Genomic DNA, 21,225 nt, shown 5'->3' with positions numbered 1-21,225 from the left:
AGGATCTTCAATCTTCTGGGTCTCCTAAGGTTCGAGTCCATGGGCTTCTCTACTGTGGACTAGGGGTACTCATTCGACATGCTCCGTAGGCATACCTATGTCAATAATACTTTACTGTATTTACAGGAGTAAAGTCCAAAAACCCACCACATTACAGCGACAAGTTCAAAAAAGTTGAAACAATCCACCGGTACTGGGAGAATACGTTGCAACGCGCACTGATTGGCCAATTTAGCCATGTTAACGAGGATTCTGTGGGACCCACTACTAGTGCTGGCGTGGAAGAGGAGACAACCGTCTAGGGAGACAAATATTAGATAGACCTAAATATTGGGGGGTTTTGTAATTTACCAGTGGGCCATATCTACCAGCCTTTTGATTTTCTTTTCTTCTTATATTTTTTCCCTAGGTTGACACCGATGGATAGACCGATGCTGGCACTGGTGTGCATTCCACTGCCGCCACGTACGATCTCCGCCTCCTCCTGTCGAGTTCGGCGGCGTGCACAAACTTCTCCTCCTCCCGTCGTGCGCCAGCGCCATGCCATATCCTGACAGCCGAGACCTACGGCCGGCAGCGGCGCTTTCCCCGTGGCAGTGCAGGAAGCAGGGACACACCACCGTATGGGACGGGAGATGGGGAGAGCAGCAGCGGAGAGGTGGGGGAGGGTGGGTAGTGGAAGCTCATGGAGGCGCGACACTCCCCATGCTCCGGGAGGAACAGGAGGGTCGGGGTGGCGCTCGCCGCTAGATTGGGAAGAAGGAGAGGGGCTCACTGTCATCCAGGTCGAAGGTGAGCTCGCTCCCTCCACCAGCGCCGCCCCTCCCGTGCGGTGTTCTTTTCCAATCGGGAGCAGACATGGCCGAGGCCAATCATAGTTGTGTGCCTGACGGTATCAGTAGGAGGTGGAGGCGCCGAGCACATGGCCGGCGAGCTCTGCAAGGGGTGGGCGCATGCGAGCTTGGTGTCGGCGCAGACGAGGCGGATGAGGGCGAGCACTGAGCCGGCGAGGGCCAGCACGGGGATGGCGAGGGAGGGCGCATGCGAGCTCGGGCTCGGCGAGCACGTGACCAGCGCAAGCGAGGAAGGCGAGGGCGAGCACAAGGACGGCGATCTCAGGGCGGCCAGCAAGTCTTTGTCGTGCGAGCAGGGGAATTTATTCCCAACGGTTACAGGAAAAAGTTGGTCCATGAAAAATTTACGAAGAAACCCAAAAGTTATATATGTCAAACTTTAATCTCCTTCCACCATTACCATCCTGCCACATAAGCCTGGAAGTGGGACCCGCTCGTCAGAAACCTTGTTAACACGTCTAGAATCAATGAGCAGTGCACGGAACAAATTCACTCAATTTCTGAGAATTTTTGCTATTTCGCAAAATAGTAGTGGTTTTTCGAACTTGCCCGCTGTAATGTGGTGGTTTTTTTTTTGGAATTTATTCATATTCACAGCCTAAATAATTTGAGTGATGTGGATTACCGTTTTAATCCTCCGTATCTTTTTTTTTAACACGGAGCGTCCCGAAGGGCATAGAAGCTTCATTCAGTACAAACGGTGGGTGTACAACTTATTACAAAGGACCCCATGAAATAGAAAAATTACACATAGGCCCCTGATATATGCAGAAAGAGCCTCACTAAAAGATATGAGAACGCAATCGAGCCCTTCTCTTTCCCCACCGACGAGCAGGAGATCAGCCATGTCGCCGTCGAGCTTTAGAGCGGGGACGAAACCACTTGCTCCAAAGTCGGCGTGGGATGCGACCGCCAACCTCAGAAAGGGCCTCCGGTGGAGGTTGAAGATTTGCCAGGTTTCACTGGCATGGATAACGGACAGCATATGTGCCGCCGATGTGGTGCTCCGAAAAGATGCTTCTGCAAGACTCCGGTGCAACCTCCACAGCACCGCCACTCTGCACACTCCCGTGCCTGACGCCACCATGACGCCTGGATTTCGGGAGAGAAGAAGAGGAGGCGAGGTTGAAGAAGAAGCAAGGTCGTACCAAAGCCACAACAGAGGGTACGGCTCGCCGTCAAACCCGAAGGGCCTGCCACGGACTCGGGGAGGCGGGCGTTGAAGATGGCAGCTTCGGCGAACCCAGGAGCGATTATTGGGGAAACCATCCTCAGATCCTTCCCTCCCCTTGTCCATCCACCATGGATGCGTTCGGAGAGGCTCAAGATCTGGACTTTGGTTGCTGCTCCAGCACAACCAAAGCAGATGACCAGGGGAGGAGGGAGTGGCCTTATTTCTGGAGATGCCACGCCGTCCCTTCGCCGCCTGCCACCGCTCCTGCCACCGGAGAAGCACAGCAACGAAGAAGAAGGCTTGGACGGGCCGGATCTGGCCAAGAAGACCCCGCCGCCTACTCCAATACTCCACAAGGGTAGCAGACAGAACTTGGAAACCTAGACTACTATATACATCTGGCCAGGCGCCTCTCCTTCCTCCGCTCCGCTCGGCATCGCCGTCGGAGAAGAATCGGGGTCGGGCCGGCAGAGGGGAAGACGGGCGGCGGACTCTCAAAGCAGCTGGGCTACTGTAGCGCCTTGAGAGGGGAAAGGGGGGATGAATCGAAATGCCAACTAATCCTCCGTATCTTGCATTTAGTATATAAATAGATTGATTTATAGGCCACCTATTTGGAAGAGTAGAAAGAAAAAGAAGCCGATATCAACTATTAGATGCCAGTAATTCTTTTTTGCACTAACTAAGCTCTGCTTACATAATAAAACATCATATGCAGCCAAACCGTAGGTCCAAACTGATAGATATCACACCATTTAATCGATGTCCTAAATGAAATGTAGAGTCCATTTGAAAATCGAAGTACTAAAGCAAAACGTGAAACATTTGCCAGGAATCAGATGTTCCAGAGCTCATATCGTTACACACCAAACAGTCACTCAGACCTGCTTGCTCCGAGACAACTTCAAGGACTCGGAAACTTTCCTACACGTTCCAAGATGAACCACATCAGAGATTTGGAGTTGCATAATGGAGACAGGCCTCTTAAGGCACCAGTCCAAGACCGGCATGCATTGCCATTGATAATGCATTGGATTTTCGAAATCCTAATAGACAAATACAGGAAGAAACTTGAGAATAATCTGCATCTCCTCAAGCTGTCGAGGTAAAGACATGAGTTTACCTACCGGCTAGAACACTAGAAAATGTTCAATATACTAACATTGAAATACGCTGAATCAAAAAGTTATATCCAATTAGCAACCAATGCAAAGTTGTCGCCAAGACGCAGAGTAGTGCGTACGTCTAATAAAGGAGAGATTGGATACCTTAGTGCATCCTCAATCTCAGAGCTCCCTGGATCCAACTTGAGAGCATCAGAAAATCGTTCACAGGCCCTCTGGTAGTCCTGATGATACAAGGCCTAGTTATTTAATGATCAAAAACAATATGCAAGGCCAACAGAAAAATAGCCAGCAGTGTCTATTAGTAACCTTCAGAAACATCAGAGCTGTGCCCATCCGGTAATGGGCCTTTGGCCAGTCCGGCCTCTTTTTTTGGCATTCCTCTGCGTCTAGCAAAGCCTTGCCTCCATCACCCATGTGAAGCCAGCAAAGGCTCCTATTTGAGAACAAAGTTGCACTTGCAGCATCATCAGGAACAAGGTACAATGCCTACAACGAACAAGGGAAATCAAGTTAGCAGGCAAATTGGAAGTATTTTTTTTAATAGAACTGCACAGATTGATGCATGCAGGTGTACAAGCTAAACTGAAATGAGCAAGTATAGAAACCTAAGGCAGCCTAACATATATTTAGTAAATATAGCAGTGTTCAAGTGATATATATACAACTAGTGAAAAAAAATTCATAGATAATTTAGAATGTGAATTTGAAGCTGCCATTAAATTTGCCTGCTTCAAATTGAGAGCTATGCAAGCCACTGAATGACGAAAATGTTAGAAAGGGTGAACAGTGAGAAACATTGGTACTTTAATAGACCAGACCGTTTACTACCAGAAAACTAATATACCAGAGTGTAGTATCCTGCTGCAGAAACATAGTCCTTTGTCTTGAAACAATTATCTCCCAATGACTTGAACCTTGCTATCCTAGTTCTCCGTTTAGCCACAGGCTCATCCTGAACCATCAAGAATATCGAATGAATGAGGACTTCACAAAATGCATGAAAAAAAGTGAGAATTGCAAAGAATTTACTTATAACAATTCTGTAAAGATTAAAGTGCCAGAGGCTACTGAATTCTGTTGTCCTTAGTATTTTCTAGATGTATGAACAACAGTTGCGAGTGTCCAAGTGCACAAATATGCAGTTCTGTAGAAGCCAATGCCTATCAATCCTACTGCCTCGCTTTAGCGTCTAGCTTTACTCTACTTCCATGTAGTGAACCAAGAGGTAAAACTTACAGCATCAAGATCATATTGGTGGTTACCAATGTCCTCCAGTACGCAACTGAAGAAGTCAGGTGAAAGAAGTTCCGCGGCATTGGGACTATCTACAGCATACATCGCTGCTCCCATGATATCAGCACCAGCCTATCATAGAAAAAAAATGTCAAAATATTTGTCTTCAACAATTTACAATTTCTGCTTGAGCAAAATATTGATGCTACTACCTCTGCATGAACTTCGTGCTAGGTTATTTGGTTTAGTTAGTTGGTGTCATTTCATGACAACCGAGGTGATGGTGACAAGTTTGGTGCAAAAATAGTTCAGAAATTTTTTATGACAAAGGGGTCACAAATTACAGGCCGCAACTTGGGTCAGTATTCACAAATCAAACACCGGCAAAGAATGTCAATACTTCCCACTTCAGTGTGAAAATACATGAAACCTAAAAAGAGGGGTCTAAGAAAATTTAATGACTGACAATGGCAAGCAGAAGGTCCAATACCTTGATCAAGAGATGCATACATTTCCTTGAGGCGCTATCCATCGCACGCATAAGAGGCGTCTTACCGTTTACCATCCTGTTGTACTGGTGAGAAATATTAATATTTCAGATCCTACAGCCAAATAATGATAACGAAATGATAAAGGTAAAAAGAATTGACTGAATGGCCACAAACAGGCATACTGTTGTGCCAAGATTTTAGTAAATATTAAACAGCTCTCAATAAATCAGAAAAATGAACAAATGTTTGATTGGTTTCATTGAAATTTAAACGGCACTTAAGATGAGTGACAGATTATCCATGATAGAAAATAATCATCTTCCTTTTGCAAGGGATGGAAAATAATCTATTCTACGATGGTAAATATGCAAAAACACAGTTGCAAGTTATTTCATCAACTTTTGTGTAAGAAACCATAATATCAATGGCGAGATCTACATTTGTGTACTTGTATCTCATTAAATACAAGTACAACGTGGTTAGCATTCATACAATTGTACTATAATCTATACGAAATGAGATCACAAATGGCAAAACCATGCACATTCACCAGACCAATTGGTACTTCAACTTACATCTGCATTATGGTCCAATAAGATCTTCATAGCAGCATCATTCCCTTCCCTAGCAGCGAGATAAAGTGGCGTCACATTAGAGGCTAGCGGGTCAACATAAGCTCCTTTGGCGAGCAATAGTTCTACAATGTCACAATCTCCTGCGAAGAAAAATATCCAAAGGCTAGTTGCATAAGATTATAGGTCTACTAGGAAATAACAATCTGAATCAAGAAAAAGATTCCATGAACTAAGAACATTAAAGGGTAGGTACTTTTCAGGGAAAAATCTTTATTTTGCGAACTCACATGACCCAATTTTTCATGAACATGTAGTACAAGAAGCCCACTGAGATTTTTCTGAATTATGAAAGGAACTAAACGCCTCTCTCTTTGCTGGCTATAGCTATATCATATAGTTCAATTTCCAGGCCAGTGTGGCCTAATTTCATCTAACCAATCAAGACCAAGAAATTGAAATGGGAACAAGGTGACAAATCTGGGATACAGGGTCATACTTTTCAGTAACTAATACTCCCATGTGTCATTGTGTGATCTACGAATACACCATAGAGGGTACCTCGCAACATGGAGAGTGAGAGGTGGGTGAAAGGCGGGGAACTACCGGGACGGTAAGACAAGAGTTACCCAGCTTCAGATCTCACAATGGCGACGAGATTCTACGTGTTGCTATATTTGACAATAAGGGCAACAAGTGCACGATTACAATGAGATGATTGGTTCTTCCTCAAGGGCTCCCAGGATCCGGCTTATAAAGGCACAAAGATCTAGAGTTCACATGGACGAGTCCTACCCGAACACTACAAGACTATCCTAACGTGGGCAAATTGTTGCCGTGCACATCACAGATCCGCCTAACCTACTCCGCAAGGATCCGGCTAGCTTCTCCTGAGCTGGACACTCCACCTTGGTCATTCAGCAACTGGTCCGCCCGGTTAGACCATATGCCCAACCACCATTTCTATGTCACTCAGGCTTGTCGGTATTAAACTAAGTGTTTGTTAAAACTCGTCCTAGGCTCCCTCAAAATTGTCAAATTGTCCTTTCCAATGCACCACTGCACGGAGTTTCTAAACCCTTAATTGAAGGGTAAACTTAACACTCCATGTATTCTTATTTTGTCTTAAAATCCCTAAAATGCACTGTACTATTAAAAAGGTGCATATGTCACTGAAGTACTAAACTAGCTCAAAGTCCACCTCCCAAAACAATGGATATATACAAATGGTTGTTAGTTCTTGTCAATTGAAGGTAAATAAAGCTTTTGCGTGATATCCACCTGGATAGGAAAGATAAAAGTATCATCAAAAGAATACAAAGAATAACACAGCGCTCATCAAAGAATAACAAAACATACACCTTGAAACTATAACTTCAATAGAAATAACTGTACAAAACTGCAAAAACAGATATATGCGTGTATAGTGGTGTAGACCTGATCCAGCAGCTTGATGTAAGGGGCAAACCTCACCCTGTTTAGCCTTGTTTGGATTGGCCCCATGATCAAGAAGATACTTGGTGGTACTCACATCAGCAGAGAGTAGGGAAAGAAACAGAGGTGTGTTACCTGCCAATCACACAATAATTAATGAAGCTTGTCGACGCAAAGAATTTTTTGTGGTTTAGAATAAGAGAGCATGCAATTTAGAAATATCTCCTTAAGATTTTGGCACTGTTCATGCATGGTCATTTACATTTAAATATAGTCTGGGTGCTGACAGATTTCGTGAGTCTGATATTGATCCCTTTGAAGTATTGATTCACACTTCATTACCAAGAATTTATTTTTTTATTTTTTGATAAAAGGGGGACAACGCTGCTTAGCATTACTGTTTGGGACTTGGAAGTACTTCAACAAATACTGCTTAGCATTACTGTTTGGGACTTGGAAGTACTTAAACAGATACTGCTTAGCATTACTGTTTGGGACTTGAAAGGAGGGCATATATACATTACTATCTGAATTGAAGGCTTTCGAAGGGAGACGCGAACCTTCCTTGTCGGTGCTATTCACATCCACCCCGATCTCCTCGACCAGGTACCTGCATATATCCAGCCTCCCTCCTCTAATGGCGGCGAGGTGCAGCGCATTGTAACCTTGCGCTCCCGGCAACCGTGGATCTTCCACCGTCAGCGACTCCACCGTCTCCTTGAGGTTTCCCGTTCGGGTGCCCAGAATCATCACCATAGCTGGAACAAGAAAAATCAGTAATCGAGTAATCGAGCAATAGAGCGCTGGATCGATCGATCTGTACCCTTGAAGCGCGGGTAGTCGCCGTCGGACACTGCCTGGAATATCTGGTCTAGCATGGGACGACCACCGACTGCAGAAGGAGGAACAGATCCAGTTAGGGGTTAGCGATCTGCCGATGTACATGGTGTGGTGGAGGGAAACGCTTACGTGGGATGCAAGCAGAGCGAGTAGGCGCCATGGCCGTCGAGACGTAGGAAGGCTAGGGTTTTGCGGTGGGCGGCGAATGGGTGGGTGTGGTATTTGAGTCCGAGAGTTTTGCGGTGGATCCGTTTGGCATTTGTTGAAACCCAAGAGGAGCGTCGTGCGTGCGGGCGAGGACCAGCCAAGTCTTCGACTTTCAACCTCCAATAAAAATCTACAGCCGGGTCTGTTTGGATGATTGGATCATGCATGTTTGGTCCGATGATCTTGCTATCAATTTTCTTTATTATTGACGTTTTATTGAACTTATTAAAAGTTAGCATCACGCTGCAGGATCGGTCCGGGTTCAGGTGGAAAACGGTCCAGGTCCAGGTGGGTTTGGGTCGCCAGACCCGCGCGAGATCCGTCCGTCCAGAGCAAAACTAACGGCCCACGAGCGAGTACCCGGTATGACAGGTAGCATCCAAGCACATTTTAGCAATTGGGATATTGTTTTCACGGCGGTTTTCTAATGCAGGAATAAAGATAGTATACTACTAGTTCACTACATGTTTAAGAATGCTGCATCAGTACATCACAATTTTGTAATTAAAGTCAGCTTATTTAAGCCTTTTACAATGAGTTCTATTTTTTAAAAATATCACATTAGTACGAGTTTGTACAGCATGCCAGCTCTGCATGACCTGGACGAGTCCCCGCATCTGCATAGGCTGCACGATGGAAAGGATCCATCGCGTCGCTGCCTCTATTTTGTTCTATAAATAAATTTTGGCCACATAATGCACTAGAGATAACAACGTCTTTTCACGTTCGTAGTTGACACCGTTAGAGCTTAAAATAAACTAGAGTGTCATATAAGGAAAGAAATTAAGTTAGAATGTCAAATAGGGAAGAAAATCTTTTTCAGGGCCAAATAGGGAACCAAATTTTTAGCCAGTATCAAATAAGGAATTCTCTCAATCTCTTTTGCCAGTCTTGTTGTACGTGCGGCTGTGTGCGACCTGCGTGTAAAGCTACTCGGGTAAAAAAACAAGAGAGACTCTTTTATTTTTGGTACTACTACTCTTTTTTTTGCAAAACTCGGTATGAATTGTCGCTGTGTCACGGCCGCCTACATATGCCCCTATATGTTAGTATATTTTGAGAAATTTAAAAAAGGTCGAGGATGGATAAAATAAAGAGACACTACACACTCTTTTCTAGCAAATGCAAAACTTTATTGAATAACTATACATAATATAAAAATCAATTAAAATGCAGAACAAATGAGTATGGTATCAAGAGGACTCCAAGGTTTCGCTTGTCCCCAACATCGCTCCGCTCGAGGGTGACTCAGACGGCAACAACCAACCCTAGCTAGTCTAGCCCCTCCCCCTTTCTTTCTCCTTCTCCAACCGCCACGTTGGTCCGTCGACAAGCCCGCGCAGAGAGCATCTAGGACGGCCTATGGACGTTAGGGTGACGTTGATCTAGCGACAAGGGACACACATAGGTGTTGTGAGGTGTTGTGACGTTGATCTTTCCTTTGAAGTAATCTTTAAAAATCAAGAATTTAGTCCACCAGTTTTCAATCTCTGCCCCCTCATCTTCAACATCTAATATGAGGTGTTGTGAGGCAGGAATCATGAATCGAAATTTACATTGATTATTTGTTAGATTTGTCTTTTCTTTTGACAACATACTCCTTCCTTCCCAAATTATGATGCATAGACATTTTCGTCAAAGTCAATCCTTTCGAAGTTTGACTAACTATATAAATAAAAATAAACATCTACAATATGGAAGTATAACTACAAATAATTATGCGTGATTTCCTATTTAGGATCAAGGTGAGCTCCAACGACGGTGCTCCTAGTGGCATCGCCATCTACAAGGTCCATTGTCTTGGTAGCATCTGCAGCTTTGAAGGCGGGGACGGAGGCAGAAACCTGCTCCTTAGTCGGAGGCATGTCAGTTGGATCCAGCGTGCTCCTTACCTCCTTTAGCTCTTCTTCGTGCAAAACAGATTTTGCGAAGGCGGCTTCTCCTTCTGCGCACTCATGAGCTTTCTTGAAACTTCCACAAATTGTGATGCTACCATTGGGTCCTGCCATCTTCAACTTGTTGTAGATGTAACACGGTCTTGCGTGGAACTTATGGTAGGTGGGTCTGCTAAAAATTACATGGTACGAGCTCTGGAAGGGTACTATTTCGTGGTAGTTGTTTATATCACCGAAGACCATAGAAAGTGTGATGCTTCCTAGTGCCTTGCGACCCAGAACCACACCGTAACACAACGTTGTTGTGTTTCATCTGAGTTTCTGACAAATTCATCTTATCTAGAGTCTCGATGTACATGATGTTCAGGCTACTTCCGCCATCCATAAGGCACATGGTGAACTTGTATCCGTCGATCAACGGATTCACGACCATGGCATAGTAGCCAATTGGAATCAACTTAGAATGGTCATATTGGTCCAAAGTTATTGGTTTCTCCGACCAGCAGACATACTGGGGAACTTTGGGAACGGTAGCATTGAGAGCGTGCAAAGCGGTTCTCTTTGGTTTTGTTGTTGAGGTTCCAAGGAAATTGTGGAAAACAATGGAACTATTTTTTGTCAAAAGGGTTCTTAGATTTTTCCCTAGTGTCGGGTTTTGGATTCGGTGGCGTGTCATATGTTCATGTATGTCACTGTAATCCTTGGTTTCTTTGGCCTCTTCTTTTTTGTTTTCCGCCTTTGCCACTTGATCTCTTCTTTCTGACGCGCTTGTATCTGGCTTATGGATCTTCCTTGAGATCATTGACGAACTTGCAGTTACGGTTGGTATGTGCGGATTTGTCGAGATGAGCTAAACAAGGCATATACATGTACTCTTCATATGTAGTCGGAAGACAGTGTGCTCCTGGCGTGACCGTGTCACTGCGCTGCTACCCACAGCCACCTCCGGCACCACGTCCACTTCCGCGTTGTTCGCCTTGCCCTCGTCCTTCAAAAGTCATGGCAACCATGCCGTAACCTTGCTTCTCTTCACGCGGAGACTTGTTTTTTTTTAGATAAGGGAGCAATAGCCCCAGCCTCTGCATCAATTGATGCACACGGCCATTTATTAAATATCACGACTTATCAAGTATGAGTATGATAACAAAAGAAACTACAGTCATGGATCTGACATGGTTGCAACATGAATCAACCATCAGAACAAACGACACATAACTAGACTAGCCATACTCTATCCTATTTGTGTCGCCACCCAGTAGCCCGGTAGTAGAAATCCTGAGTAACCAGCAGCAGCCTGTTGCAGCTGGTATATATATCCTTGCGTTGGTCCTCCGGTAGCAGGAAAGCACATAACTGGATCCAATGCACAGCTCGATGAATAACCTGCAGAAAGTTAGTACCCTTTTGATTACTAAAAATTACATCGTTTCTAGTATTCCAAATTGTCCAGCATATAGCAGATATCCCAATCCTAATTTTATTTTTATCTTTTTTTTAGAACTCCATACAACCAGTTCCCAAACATATTATTAATACTTGTAGGTGGGGGAATGTTATAAGCAAAGTAAATCATCCGCCAAATGATAGTAGCAAAAGGACATGCAAGAAACAAATGATACAGTTTCATTAGCATCACAAAAACAACACTTTTGAGATCATGTCCATCTACGTTTTGTTAAATTGTCCTTAGTAAGTAATACCTTATTATTAAGAAACCACATGAAAAAAATTATCTTTAAAGGAATTTTGAGTTTCCACAAAAATTTGCGTAGGAATCTAGTATGACCATTCATATAGTTAAGGAACATAGATTTAATTGTGAACAAACCCGAATCTGTAAGCTTCCATATAAACTTATCATATTCCGCGGTAAGGTTAATGGTAATGTGTCGTTGACACAGATGCAACCATTCAATATATTTGTGATTATTTAGGCCTCTCCTGAAGGTAATGTTCAACGGAGTTTGAGCCAACACTGTGGGGACCAGAACATTTTTGTACTGAACAATATTGTAAAGAGAGGGATATTGTTGTGATAAAGGAACATCTCCTAACCAAACATCTTCCGAAAAAACATACCGAAGTACCATCGCCAACTTTGAAATACCCTCTACTGAAAAAATCAGATTTTACTTTCATAAGACCTTTCCAAAATGGCGAGTCTGTAGGTTTTGCCTCAACTTGTGCTAAAGTTTTAGAATGTAGATACTTTTTATGCAAAATTTGTTGCCACATACCAGTCTTCGGTAAGAAGTTTGAACAACTATTTACTAAGTAAGCATTTGTTCTTTAATTCCAATACCTCAATACCAAGGCCCCCTGATCTTTCGGTCTACAAATCATGTTCCATTTAGAAAGCCTATATCTTTTCTTTTGTCCATCAGATTGCCAAAAGAAATTGGATCTATAAAGATCTAATCTTTTCCTAACCCACCAGGATCTTCATAAAAGACAACATAAACACTGGTAAACTTGTCAAAACCGAATTAATGAGAACCAACCTATCACCATAAGAAAGCATTTTACTATGCCAACATCCTAGTTTTGAAGCAAAACGACTTTCAACCGGATTCCACTCGGCATTTCTCAAGATTCGGTGATGAATAGGGATACCTAGATACTTAAATGGTAAAGCTCCTGCCTCACACCCAAAAATTTGCATATATTGTTGTTCATTATCCTTTGCTTTACCAAAACAGAAAATCTCACTCTTATGAAAGTTAATTTTAAAACCAGAAAGTTGCTAAAAATACAGAGAAACAATTTCATATTGAGTGCTTTGGCAATGTCATGCTCCATAAATAGTATTGTGTCATCAACATATTGTAGAATTGAAATGCCACCATCAACTAAATGAGATAAAAGACCCCCAATTTGACCCACTTCCTTAGCCCGTGCAATAAGAATGGCTAGCATATCCGCAACAATGTTAAAAAGAATAGGAGACAAAGGATCACCCTGTCTCAATCCTTTCCTAGTTTGGAAATTATGACCACAATATCATCATTCGCCCTAATTCCCACACTCCCACCTTGCACATAATGTTTAATTCGATCACACCAGGTTTCATCAAACCCCTTCATACGCAAAACTTTTTGTAAAAATGGCCATTTAACTTTATCATATGCCTTCTCAAAATCAATTTTGAACAGAACGCCATCTAAATTTTTCCTATGCAGCTCATGTATAGACTCATGAAGCACAACAACTCCCTCTAGAATATGTCTGCTCGGCATAACCGCAGTCTGAGTAGGTCCAATCACATTGTGAGCTACATCGGAAATACGAATTGTGGCAACTATAGTAAAGATCATGAAAACCACATTGAGTAGACAAATAGGTCGATATTGTTGAATTTGTGTCGCATTATCTTTTTTTGGAAGAAGAGTAATAACCCCAAAATTTAACCTATGCAAAGTTAATTCTCCTCTTTGGAAGGAAGTAAACAACGCCATTAGATCGAGTTTTATTACCTCCCAGAACACCTTGTAACCCTAGATCTTGAGTAATACAATCTCGGCGATTTAGCCCTTGATCATACTTTTCATCGGCTGCCTAGTTTAGCTGACCTGTTTGTTGATTCACTAGCGTTCTCCTTCCTAGAAACCCAAGTTCATCATTATGGGCATTGACAAGGTTAACCCTTTGTCACCAGCCGTGTGTGGCCTTTTGTAGGTTCCCTCGAAGTTTGCGGTGAAGTCAGTTTGCATGTCAAGCTAGTTGTAGATGGATTTTCTAGCAAGTCTTGGAGCCATTGTCGTGCTAGATCAATGAGGTGTAGTGGGAGGTATCTGATAGCACAATTTGGGCTTCCACTGGAAAATTCAATGGTGTTGAAGAAATCTTGCAAGCAGGTTAGCGCTTTCTCGATTCTGTTATACTGCTTGAGGCTTCCAGTTAGTTTAAGACCCTTTGGCACTTCTTCTGCTCGAATAGCCGATCCAAAGCAAGGTGGTCCGACATAGAACAGTTGAAGTGTAGCTTGTATAGTTTATATGTCATGGCGTGCATCGTATAGTTCGCTTTCGTCTTGTCGTCGTTGGGGGGGGGGTGTGGTGCGATCAATTGGATCTAGGTGGACCATGGCCTCCGTCATCCTCCTTTGCTTGACAGTGCCGATAGCGGCTGAGGCGAAGGTGGATGGTTGACGTGGGCATTACCCTTCGGTTAACCAATATTGCTCTACCCTATACGGTCCAGATGGAGGCCCATGAAGGTACCCGAAGGGAAGATGGGCCACTAGGACGGTGCGGTGGAAGATTACTTGAAGTACAAGACACGGAAGAAGCCGAACAAGGAAAGATTAGAGATAGATCTATTGTAAGCCTACTCGTACTCGATTAGACCTCTCGAGACCTGGTCACCTATATAAAGGCCAGGAGAGGGGTTATCGAGGGACATAATCAATCTTAGCGATCTTAGCCAACAGAAGCTTAGAACTAGGTTACCCTAGCGATTAGCTATCTCGACGAGATCACAGCCGAACTATTCGGCACCCCATTGTAACACTGTTTTCATCATAATCAAAGAACAGACAGGCAGGACGTAAGGGTTTTACCTCATCGAGGGCCCCGAACCTGGGTAAATCGCTCTCCCCGCTTGTCTGTGTACCGATGTCTCGTGCCAGTTTGCAGGATTCCATCAACCCTAAGCCCCTAACAGAGGGCATTGCCGAGGAGCACCCTCGACAATTGGTGCCGTCTGTGGGAAACCTGTCGGCACAAGGCAGGGCATCGGCAATACCAGTCACGTCCGCAGCGTTTGTGCTCGAGTCACCAACACCTCCAGGACCAAAAGATCCGATCTACTGTGGGCCCTTCGAATTCGTACCACACCTCAAGCCGTCGCACCCGACCCCTTCAGAATCGAATGATGACATGACCACCACCTTTGGAGGCGTCCACTTCATCATCGACTCCGGAGGCTTTCTTCGCCTCCCAAGGACAGATACGTCCGGGTTGGGCCCCTCGGCCTCAACAAAAGATACCTGGGCAGCAACCTTGGAAATTCCGCCCAGAAGCATCCATGGAGGCAACCGAGGGAGCCTCGATCACGCAACAGGGAGAAAGAAAAGGCGAAGGGAATCATACTATGGAGAACAGGAGGGCATGCAATCGATCCATGGCCGCGCCCGTTCACCGCACCTATCAGCCACGGAGCAACTCGATGCGCCATGCTACCTCCACTCCTATATCGACCCGAAGGACGGTCGGGAAAAATCCAGTCACCTATTAAGGAACTGCCGACACTTCCTGGAAATTCGACAGTTCTGTGATGACCTCAGGAGTGAAGCTATGTCGAGAGTTCACATAATGGAGAAAAAGGCAAGATCTTACAGCTATCGAGTGGAGCCATATATCCCGGAACCGTACGAGCCAATGGAGAAGGATGAGTATGTGCCAGCCGAGGTATTCCCAGAACCGCGCGGGCAGGTCAGCATGATCCATAAAACCAGCTTTTCAAAAAGGGAAATCAAGAAATTCTCACGAGAAGTGAAGTATGCAGAAGTCGCTATGGTCGATACACCTGAATTCATCGACTTGTCAGAGCAAAGTATCTCCTTCGACAGGTCAGATCACCTGAAAGCTGTCCCTAGACCAGGCTACGCAGCTCTAGTCCTCGAGGCGCAGATCGGAGGGTACAACATGAGTAAGGTATTCATGGACGGAGGAAGCGGATTAAACCTACTGTTCGCCAACACAATGAAAGCTATGGGTTTAACAGTCGATATGCTGAGGGAGTCCGACACAGGATTCCATGGCATTATACCGACTCGACCCGCTTACTCTCTTGGAAAAACGTCATTGGATGTGGTCTTCGGCACGCCCACCAATTTCAGAAGAGAAAAGATCGAGTTCGAAGTTGTCGACTGGGAGTCTCAGTATCATGCCATCCTCGGCAGGCCGGCGTTCGCCAAGTTTATGGCCATACCTCATTATGCTTACCTAAAACTGAAGATGCTAGGCAACAACGGAACCCCAATAACCATTCACGGGAGTTTTGCTCGGTCAGACACATGTGACAGGGAGTTCCAGAAGATCGCTTCAAAATTCGGCGCTAAGGAGGAGCTCAATGCGATCGACGCAGCCGTGGATCATACGCAGCCGCCAGCCGACAACCGAAACGTAAGATCCGACGAGTTTGACGCTGCAAGGGAAGCCAAGAAGCTGCAGGTGCACCCCACTGACCCGAAGAAAACGGTCAATATATCGGCTGACCTCACGGCCGCATAGGAAGGCGCGCTCATCGAGTTCCTCCGTGAGCGCTGGGAGATATTTGCAGGGAACCATCCGACATGCCAGGTATCCCCAGGGAACTCGCTGAGCACGCCCTCAATGTTGACCCGACAGCCAAACCAGTGCAGCAGTCGATGCGTCGATTCTCGGAACCCAAGAGGAGACCAATCGGTGAGGAAATCAATCGACTTCGTAAAGCATGATTCATTCGAGAGCTCAAGGAATCATAGTGGGTGGCTAACCCTGTCATGGTACCCAAGAAGGACACCACCGCTCTGCGTATGTGTATCGATTACACCGGCCTCAACAAACACTGTCCGAAAGACCACTTCCCGCTGCCTAGAATCGACCAGATAGTTGATTCCACAGCCGGATGCGACCGCCTCTCCTTTCTCGATGCTTACTCTGGGTATAACCAGATCAAATTGAAGAAGGAAGATCAGGAGCTAACCGCGTTCATCACCCCACACGGCATTTTTTGCTACAACGTCATGACCTTCGGGTTGAAAAATGCGGGAGAAACTTACCAACGTTGCATGCAAGCTTGCCTTGGAGAGCAGATCGGACGAACCATCGAGGTCTACATCGACGATATCGTGGTAAAAACAAAACACACTGCCACCCTCGTTGACGACCTGCGGGAAACCTTCGACAACCTAGACAGGTATAAGATCAAGTTAAACCCCAAAAAGTGCTTCTTCGGAGTACCAGGGGGGCAAGTACTAGGATACTTCATCTCGGCCAGGGGAATCGAAGCCAACCCTTTGAAAATCAAAGCTATTCTCGACATGGAGCCGCCAAAGAATCTGCACCAAGTGCAGCAGTTGGCAGGACGCTTAGCGGCACTCAGCAGGTTCATTGCCAAGCTGGGAGAAAAAGCTTTGCCTTTCTACAATCTGATGAAGAAATCGGAAAAATTCGAGTGGACAAAGGAGGCGCAGGATTCCTTCGACAACCTAAAGATGATCTTTTCGACATCTCCAGTCCTTGTAACCCTCCGTGAGAAGGAAACGCTGCTCATGTACATAGCTGCGACAGCCCAAGTCTTCAGCAGCGTCCTGGTTGTTGAACGGGAAGAAGCAGGGAGAGTTCACGGCGTGCAGAGGCCCGTTGACTACCTCAGTGAAGTACTCACACCTGCAAGACAGAGGTACCCCCATCATCAGAAGCTGGCATATGCGGTATGGAGGTCAGCCCGCAAGCTGCGACACTACTTCACAGAGCACCCGATTGTCGTTGTGAGCGAAGCGCCGTTGAAAAATATAATGACCAACCCAGAAGCCACAGGTCGAGTGTCCCAATGGGCCATCGAAATAGCACCTCACGACATAACTTACGTCAACCGGACAGCTATAAAATCCCAGATCCTCCCAGACTTTGTGGCAGACTGGATTCAATCCCAGACACCGGTGGCACCCGACATATCGGGATCATGGATAATGTACTTCGACGGGTCAAAGCGAAGCACAGGCGCTGCAGCAGGCATAGTGTTGATATCACCACAAGGAGATAAGATGAAGTACATATTACGTATGAACTTCCCTCTACCGACAAACAATGAAGCAGAATACGAAGCACTGCTGCATGGAATGAAGATGGCAAAGGCGTGTGGCGCAACTCGCCTGGAAATCTACGGGGACTCAAATTTGGTGGTACAACAGTCGATGAACCTGTGCGACGCAGTTAGCGACAACATGATCGCCTATCGACAGCTGTATCAAAACATGGAAGCCAAGTTCGAGGGGTGTGAGCTCAAACATATCGGCAGAGCCAGCAACGAGGAAGCCGACACCTTAGCTAACATCGGCTCCATGTGTTCTCCCATCCCAGACGGAGTATTTTACGAGGTAATCACTCAGCGATCGATAAAAGAGAAGGCGCCGGCACCTTTAAAACCATCGACTGAAGAAGCAGAGGCAAACCCACGGCAAGTTACTGACGAAGCTCCAGCTCTCCCAGCCGAACAAGTTCTCCTCCTCGAGTCATTATGGACTAAGCCGCTCCTGGCGTACCTGACAAGGCAGGAACTGCCGGTGGATCCGGTGGAAGCAAAACGAATCGTCAGGCGATCAAAAGCTTTCACCATAGTAAACGGTGAACTCTACAAACGTAGCATTTCTGGTATCTTCCAAAGGTGCATTGCCATCGACGATGGAAGAGCACTGCTGCGCGAGATACACGAGGGAACTTGCGGGCATCATGCAGGAAGTAGGGCTCTCGTAGCAAAAGCCTTCAGGGCAGGTTTCTACTGGCCAACGGCGGCGTCGGACGCTCGAGATCTGGTCATGAAGTGCGACCCTTGTCAACGGTTTTCCCCAAAACCGCACGCCCCTGCAACAGACCTAATGACAATACCCCTGGCATGGCCGTTCGCCCAATGGGGACTCGATCAAGTTGGGCCACTGCCGAGATCATCGCCTGGAGGACACACGTACCTATTAGTCGCAGTCGATAAATTCACTAAGTGGATCGAGGCAGTACCAGTACGAAACCAGAAGGCAAAAACAGCAGTCCAGTTCTTCAAGGAGATAACATGTCGATTCGGCGTACCTCACAGTATCGTCACAGATAATGGGACTAACTTCGACTCCAAGGAGTTCCGAGAATTTTGTGATGACAGGGGAATAAAACTGAAATTCGCATCAGTGGCTCATCCGCAAACAAACGGCCAGGTGGAAAGGATCAACGGTCTAATAGGGGACGGTCTCAAGAAACGCCTTACAGGCGCAGAGGGAGCTTGGGTTGAAGAGTTACCATCAGTACTTTGGAGTCTGCGTACCACGCCCAACAGGTCGACTCAGTACACCCCATTCTTTCTGGTACATGGAGCCGAAGCAGTCCTACCAGCTGATGTCCGATTCGAAGCACCTCGAGTGACGGCTTACACAGAACCCTCTTCCAACATCGCATTACAAGATGCTGTAGACCTGCTAGATGAAGCCCGAGACATTGCTTTAGCCAGAACCACGGTATACCAGCAGGCGCTGAGAAACTACCACAGCCGACGAATACGCAACCGATGCTTTAGCATTGGAGATATGGTACTTCGGCTAAAGCAAAAAAGGCCCTCGAAACTCGAGTCTCCATGGGAGGGACCCTACATCATCACCGAAGTGATACCAGGAGGAGCGTACAGGCTCAAAAATCCAACTTCGGGAAAAGATGTCGGAAATCCATGGAATGTCGCACACCTGCGACGGTTCTATGCATAGGACGAGATTGATTTTCATTTTTTAGCCTTTAAGGTTGCTTTGTTTTATGAATAAAGTTTTAATCAGGTTTTATGCCTTTCTTTCTTCAATTCAGGCCCCACTACCTGAACAGGTCGACTGCGGCCCTTACCTTCGGCTCTTACTCCCATCGGGAGTGTTGGGACATAAAACACGCAGTGTCATTAATTAAATGCTCTCAACGAGAGCTAAGATTAGTGGCACACAAAAAGAAAACAACCAATCCAAGCCTCGAGAAAATACGCGAGTGTTGCCGTCGATGGTTACACTATCACAAAAAAAGGCTCAAACCGGTGCACCGAGTGACGATGCCAAGCGTCTAATTCCCTCGACTAAGTCGATGGGTCTCGCTCTTACAAAACTTACACAAAGGCTTCGCAATAACATTGCATAATACAACGAAGTCGTCGGGAGAGCAGGTTGAACTGATCACTCAGCCGCCCTCGACAAATAAAATAACAATTATCATAGCGTACAACGTACGCAATAAATTTATACAAAGTAATCTTATGCAGGAACTAAGGCTATTACATTCATAGTCAAGCCTCCCGGCCCCAATGGGCCTTCAGATCCTTCTCAAGACACGACTCCATCCGGGAAACAATGGTGTAAGCAGGACCTCTAGCGGCATCATAATATTGGCCTAAGCTCCTTTCAGTGTTCGCTACAGCTCCCAAGTCGAGAGATGGATGACATGCCAATATTGAAGCAAAGGCAAGCTCCGCACCAGCCAGGAGTTCTTTCCGTACCAGCTGTCGAATCCTTTCGGGAGATTTGAATCGGGTGAACAAGGCATATAAGGTTTCAGGTGCTTGGTCCAGAGGAAACAAAGTGTTCCAAACCATCGTGAGATGAGCATGAAACTTATCAAAATAATAATGCGCCTTCCCCACCCGATACTTAAACTTCGCCATGACGACAGCCTTCGGACGATGCAGCCACAAACCATGATTCGGGTGCGCAACGTCAGTCATTGCTTCAACCTCTTCGTGGATCTTCTTGTTCTCCTCAGCCACATCTGAAGCTACAACTGGAAAGGAATAAGAACCAATTAAGGGAATATTCGAAACTGTTGCAGAAAGCAGAAATATGGGTTAACACCTACAGCCCAAACTTTCGGTAGCAATATGGAGACCATCAAGAGCGTACTGTTCGATAGCTGTCGCCATCTCCCCTTTTTTCCTCACCAAGGCCGCCATCGCACGAAGAGAAGTGTTATCTCTGTCTAAACTAGACACTTGGTCACGCAAGCGGCGAACGAGGCTTGATTCATCATTACTTGAAGGGTTCGGAAAAAGCCCAGCACGAGAAGAAGACGGAGGAATCTACAGTACAATCCTTAATTCAGATTAAGTATCAAAGTAAAAACTCCCATCGGGAGCGCCGGGCATATGCGATACATTCAAAAGCATGTTCAAATTGGCAACAGAGCCGAAATAAAGTTGAACTACAACGAAGTTACGACTGGTCTTATTTACAACAAGTCAATTAAAAAGTTCAAGGGTCCGCTGATGATGAGCCAGGAGCGGATTCGGGAGCAGGCTTGGCTTGAGCTTCATCCACCAGCTTCAGAAGTCGGTTCGCACAAGTAACTGTTGATCGCTTGTAAGGTTCAAGATCGATCAAGTTATGGTCATCGTCGACAGGCAACGTTTTGGACAACTCCTCCAAATTTGATTCCATCCCATGACCCATGAGCAATTGAAAAGTTAGAACCGCCCCAAATAAATGGCTGCGGCGTTTCAATACCTCCACAGGCTCGGAAGGATCAACAAGGAAAGAAGCCGCCTGATACGTCTCCGACGTATCGATAATTTCTTATGTTCCATGCTACTTTATTGATGATACCTACATGTTTTATACATACTTTATATCGTTTTGATGCATTTTCTGGAACTAACCTATTAACAAGATGCCGAAGTGCCAGTTCCT

The 21,225-nt window shown here is 45.6% G+C and overlaps 1 protein-coding gene across 1 annotated transcript; it reads right to left on the bottom strand.

Annotated features, from left to right (window-relative positions):
* Positions 1-2,906: 2,906 nt before the first annotated feature.
* On the bottom strand, positions 2,907-20,492 carry LOC124648245 (ankyrin-3-like). The gene is made up of 11 exons (XM_047188037.1): positions 20,408-20,492; positions 20,240-20,323; positions 7,709-7,777; positions 7,446-7,643; positions 5,455-5,594; positions 4,879-4,962; positions 4,392-4,520; positions 4,000-4,107; positions 3,462-3,641; positions 3,297-3,376; positions 2,907-2,952 (listed from the first exon to the last, which is right to left on the bottom strand). Exons 1-11 carry the CDS (start codon positions 20,490-20,492, stop codon positions 2,907-2,909), a joined length of 1,203 nt encoding a protein of 400 aa, XP_047043993.1.
* Positions 20,493-21,225: the final 733 nt, after the last annotated feature.

This window comes from Lolium rigidum, chromosome 4 (genome assembly GCF_022539505.1).
Source record: "Lolium rigidum isolate FL_2022 chromosome 4, APGP_CSIRO_Lrig_0.1, whole genome shotgun sequence".
In the NCBI taxonomy this organism is placed as follows: Eukaryota; Viridiplantae; Streptophyta; class Magnoliopsida; order Poales; family Poaceae; genus Lolium; species Lolium rigidum.
Note: the sequence above shows the minus strand (reverse complement) of the source record. Positions and strands in the feature narration are given on the sequence as shown.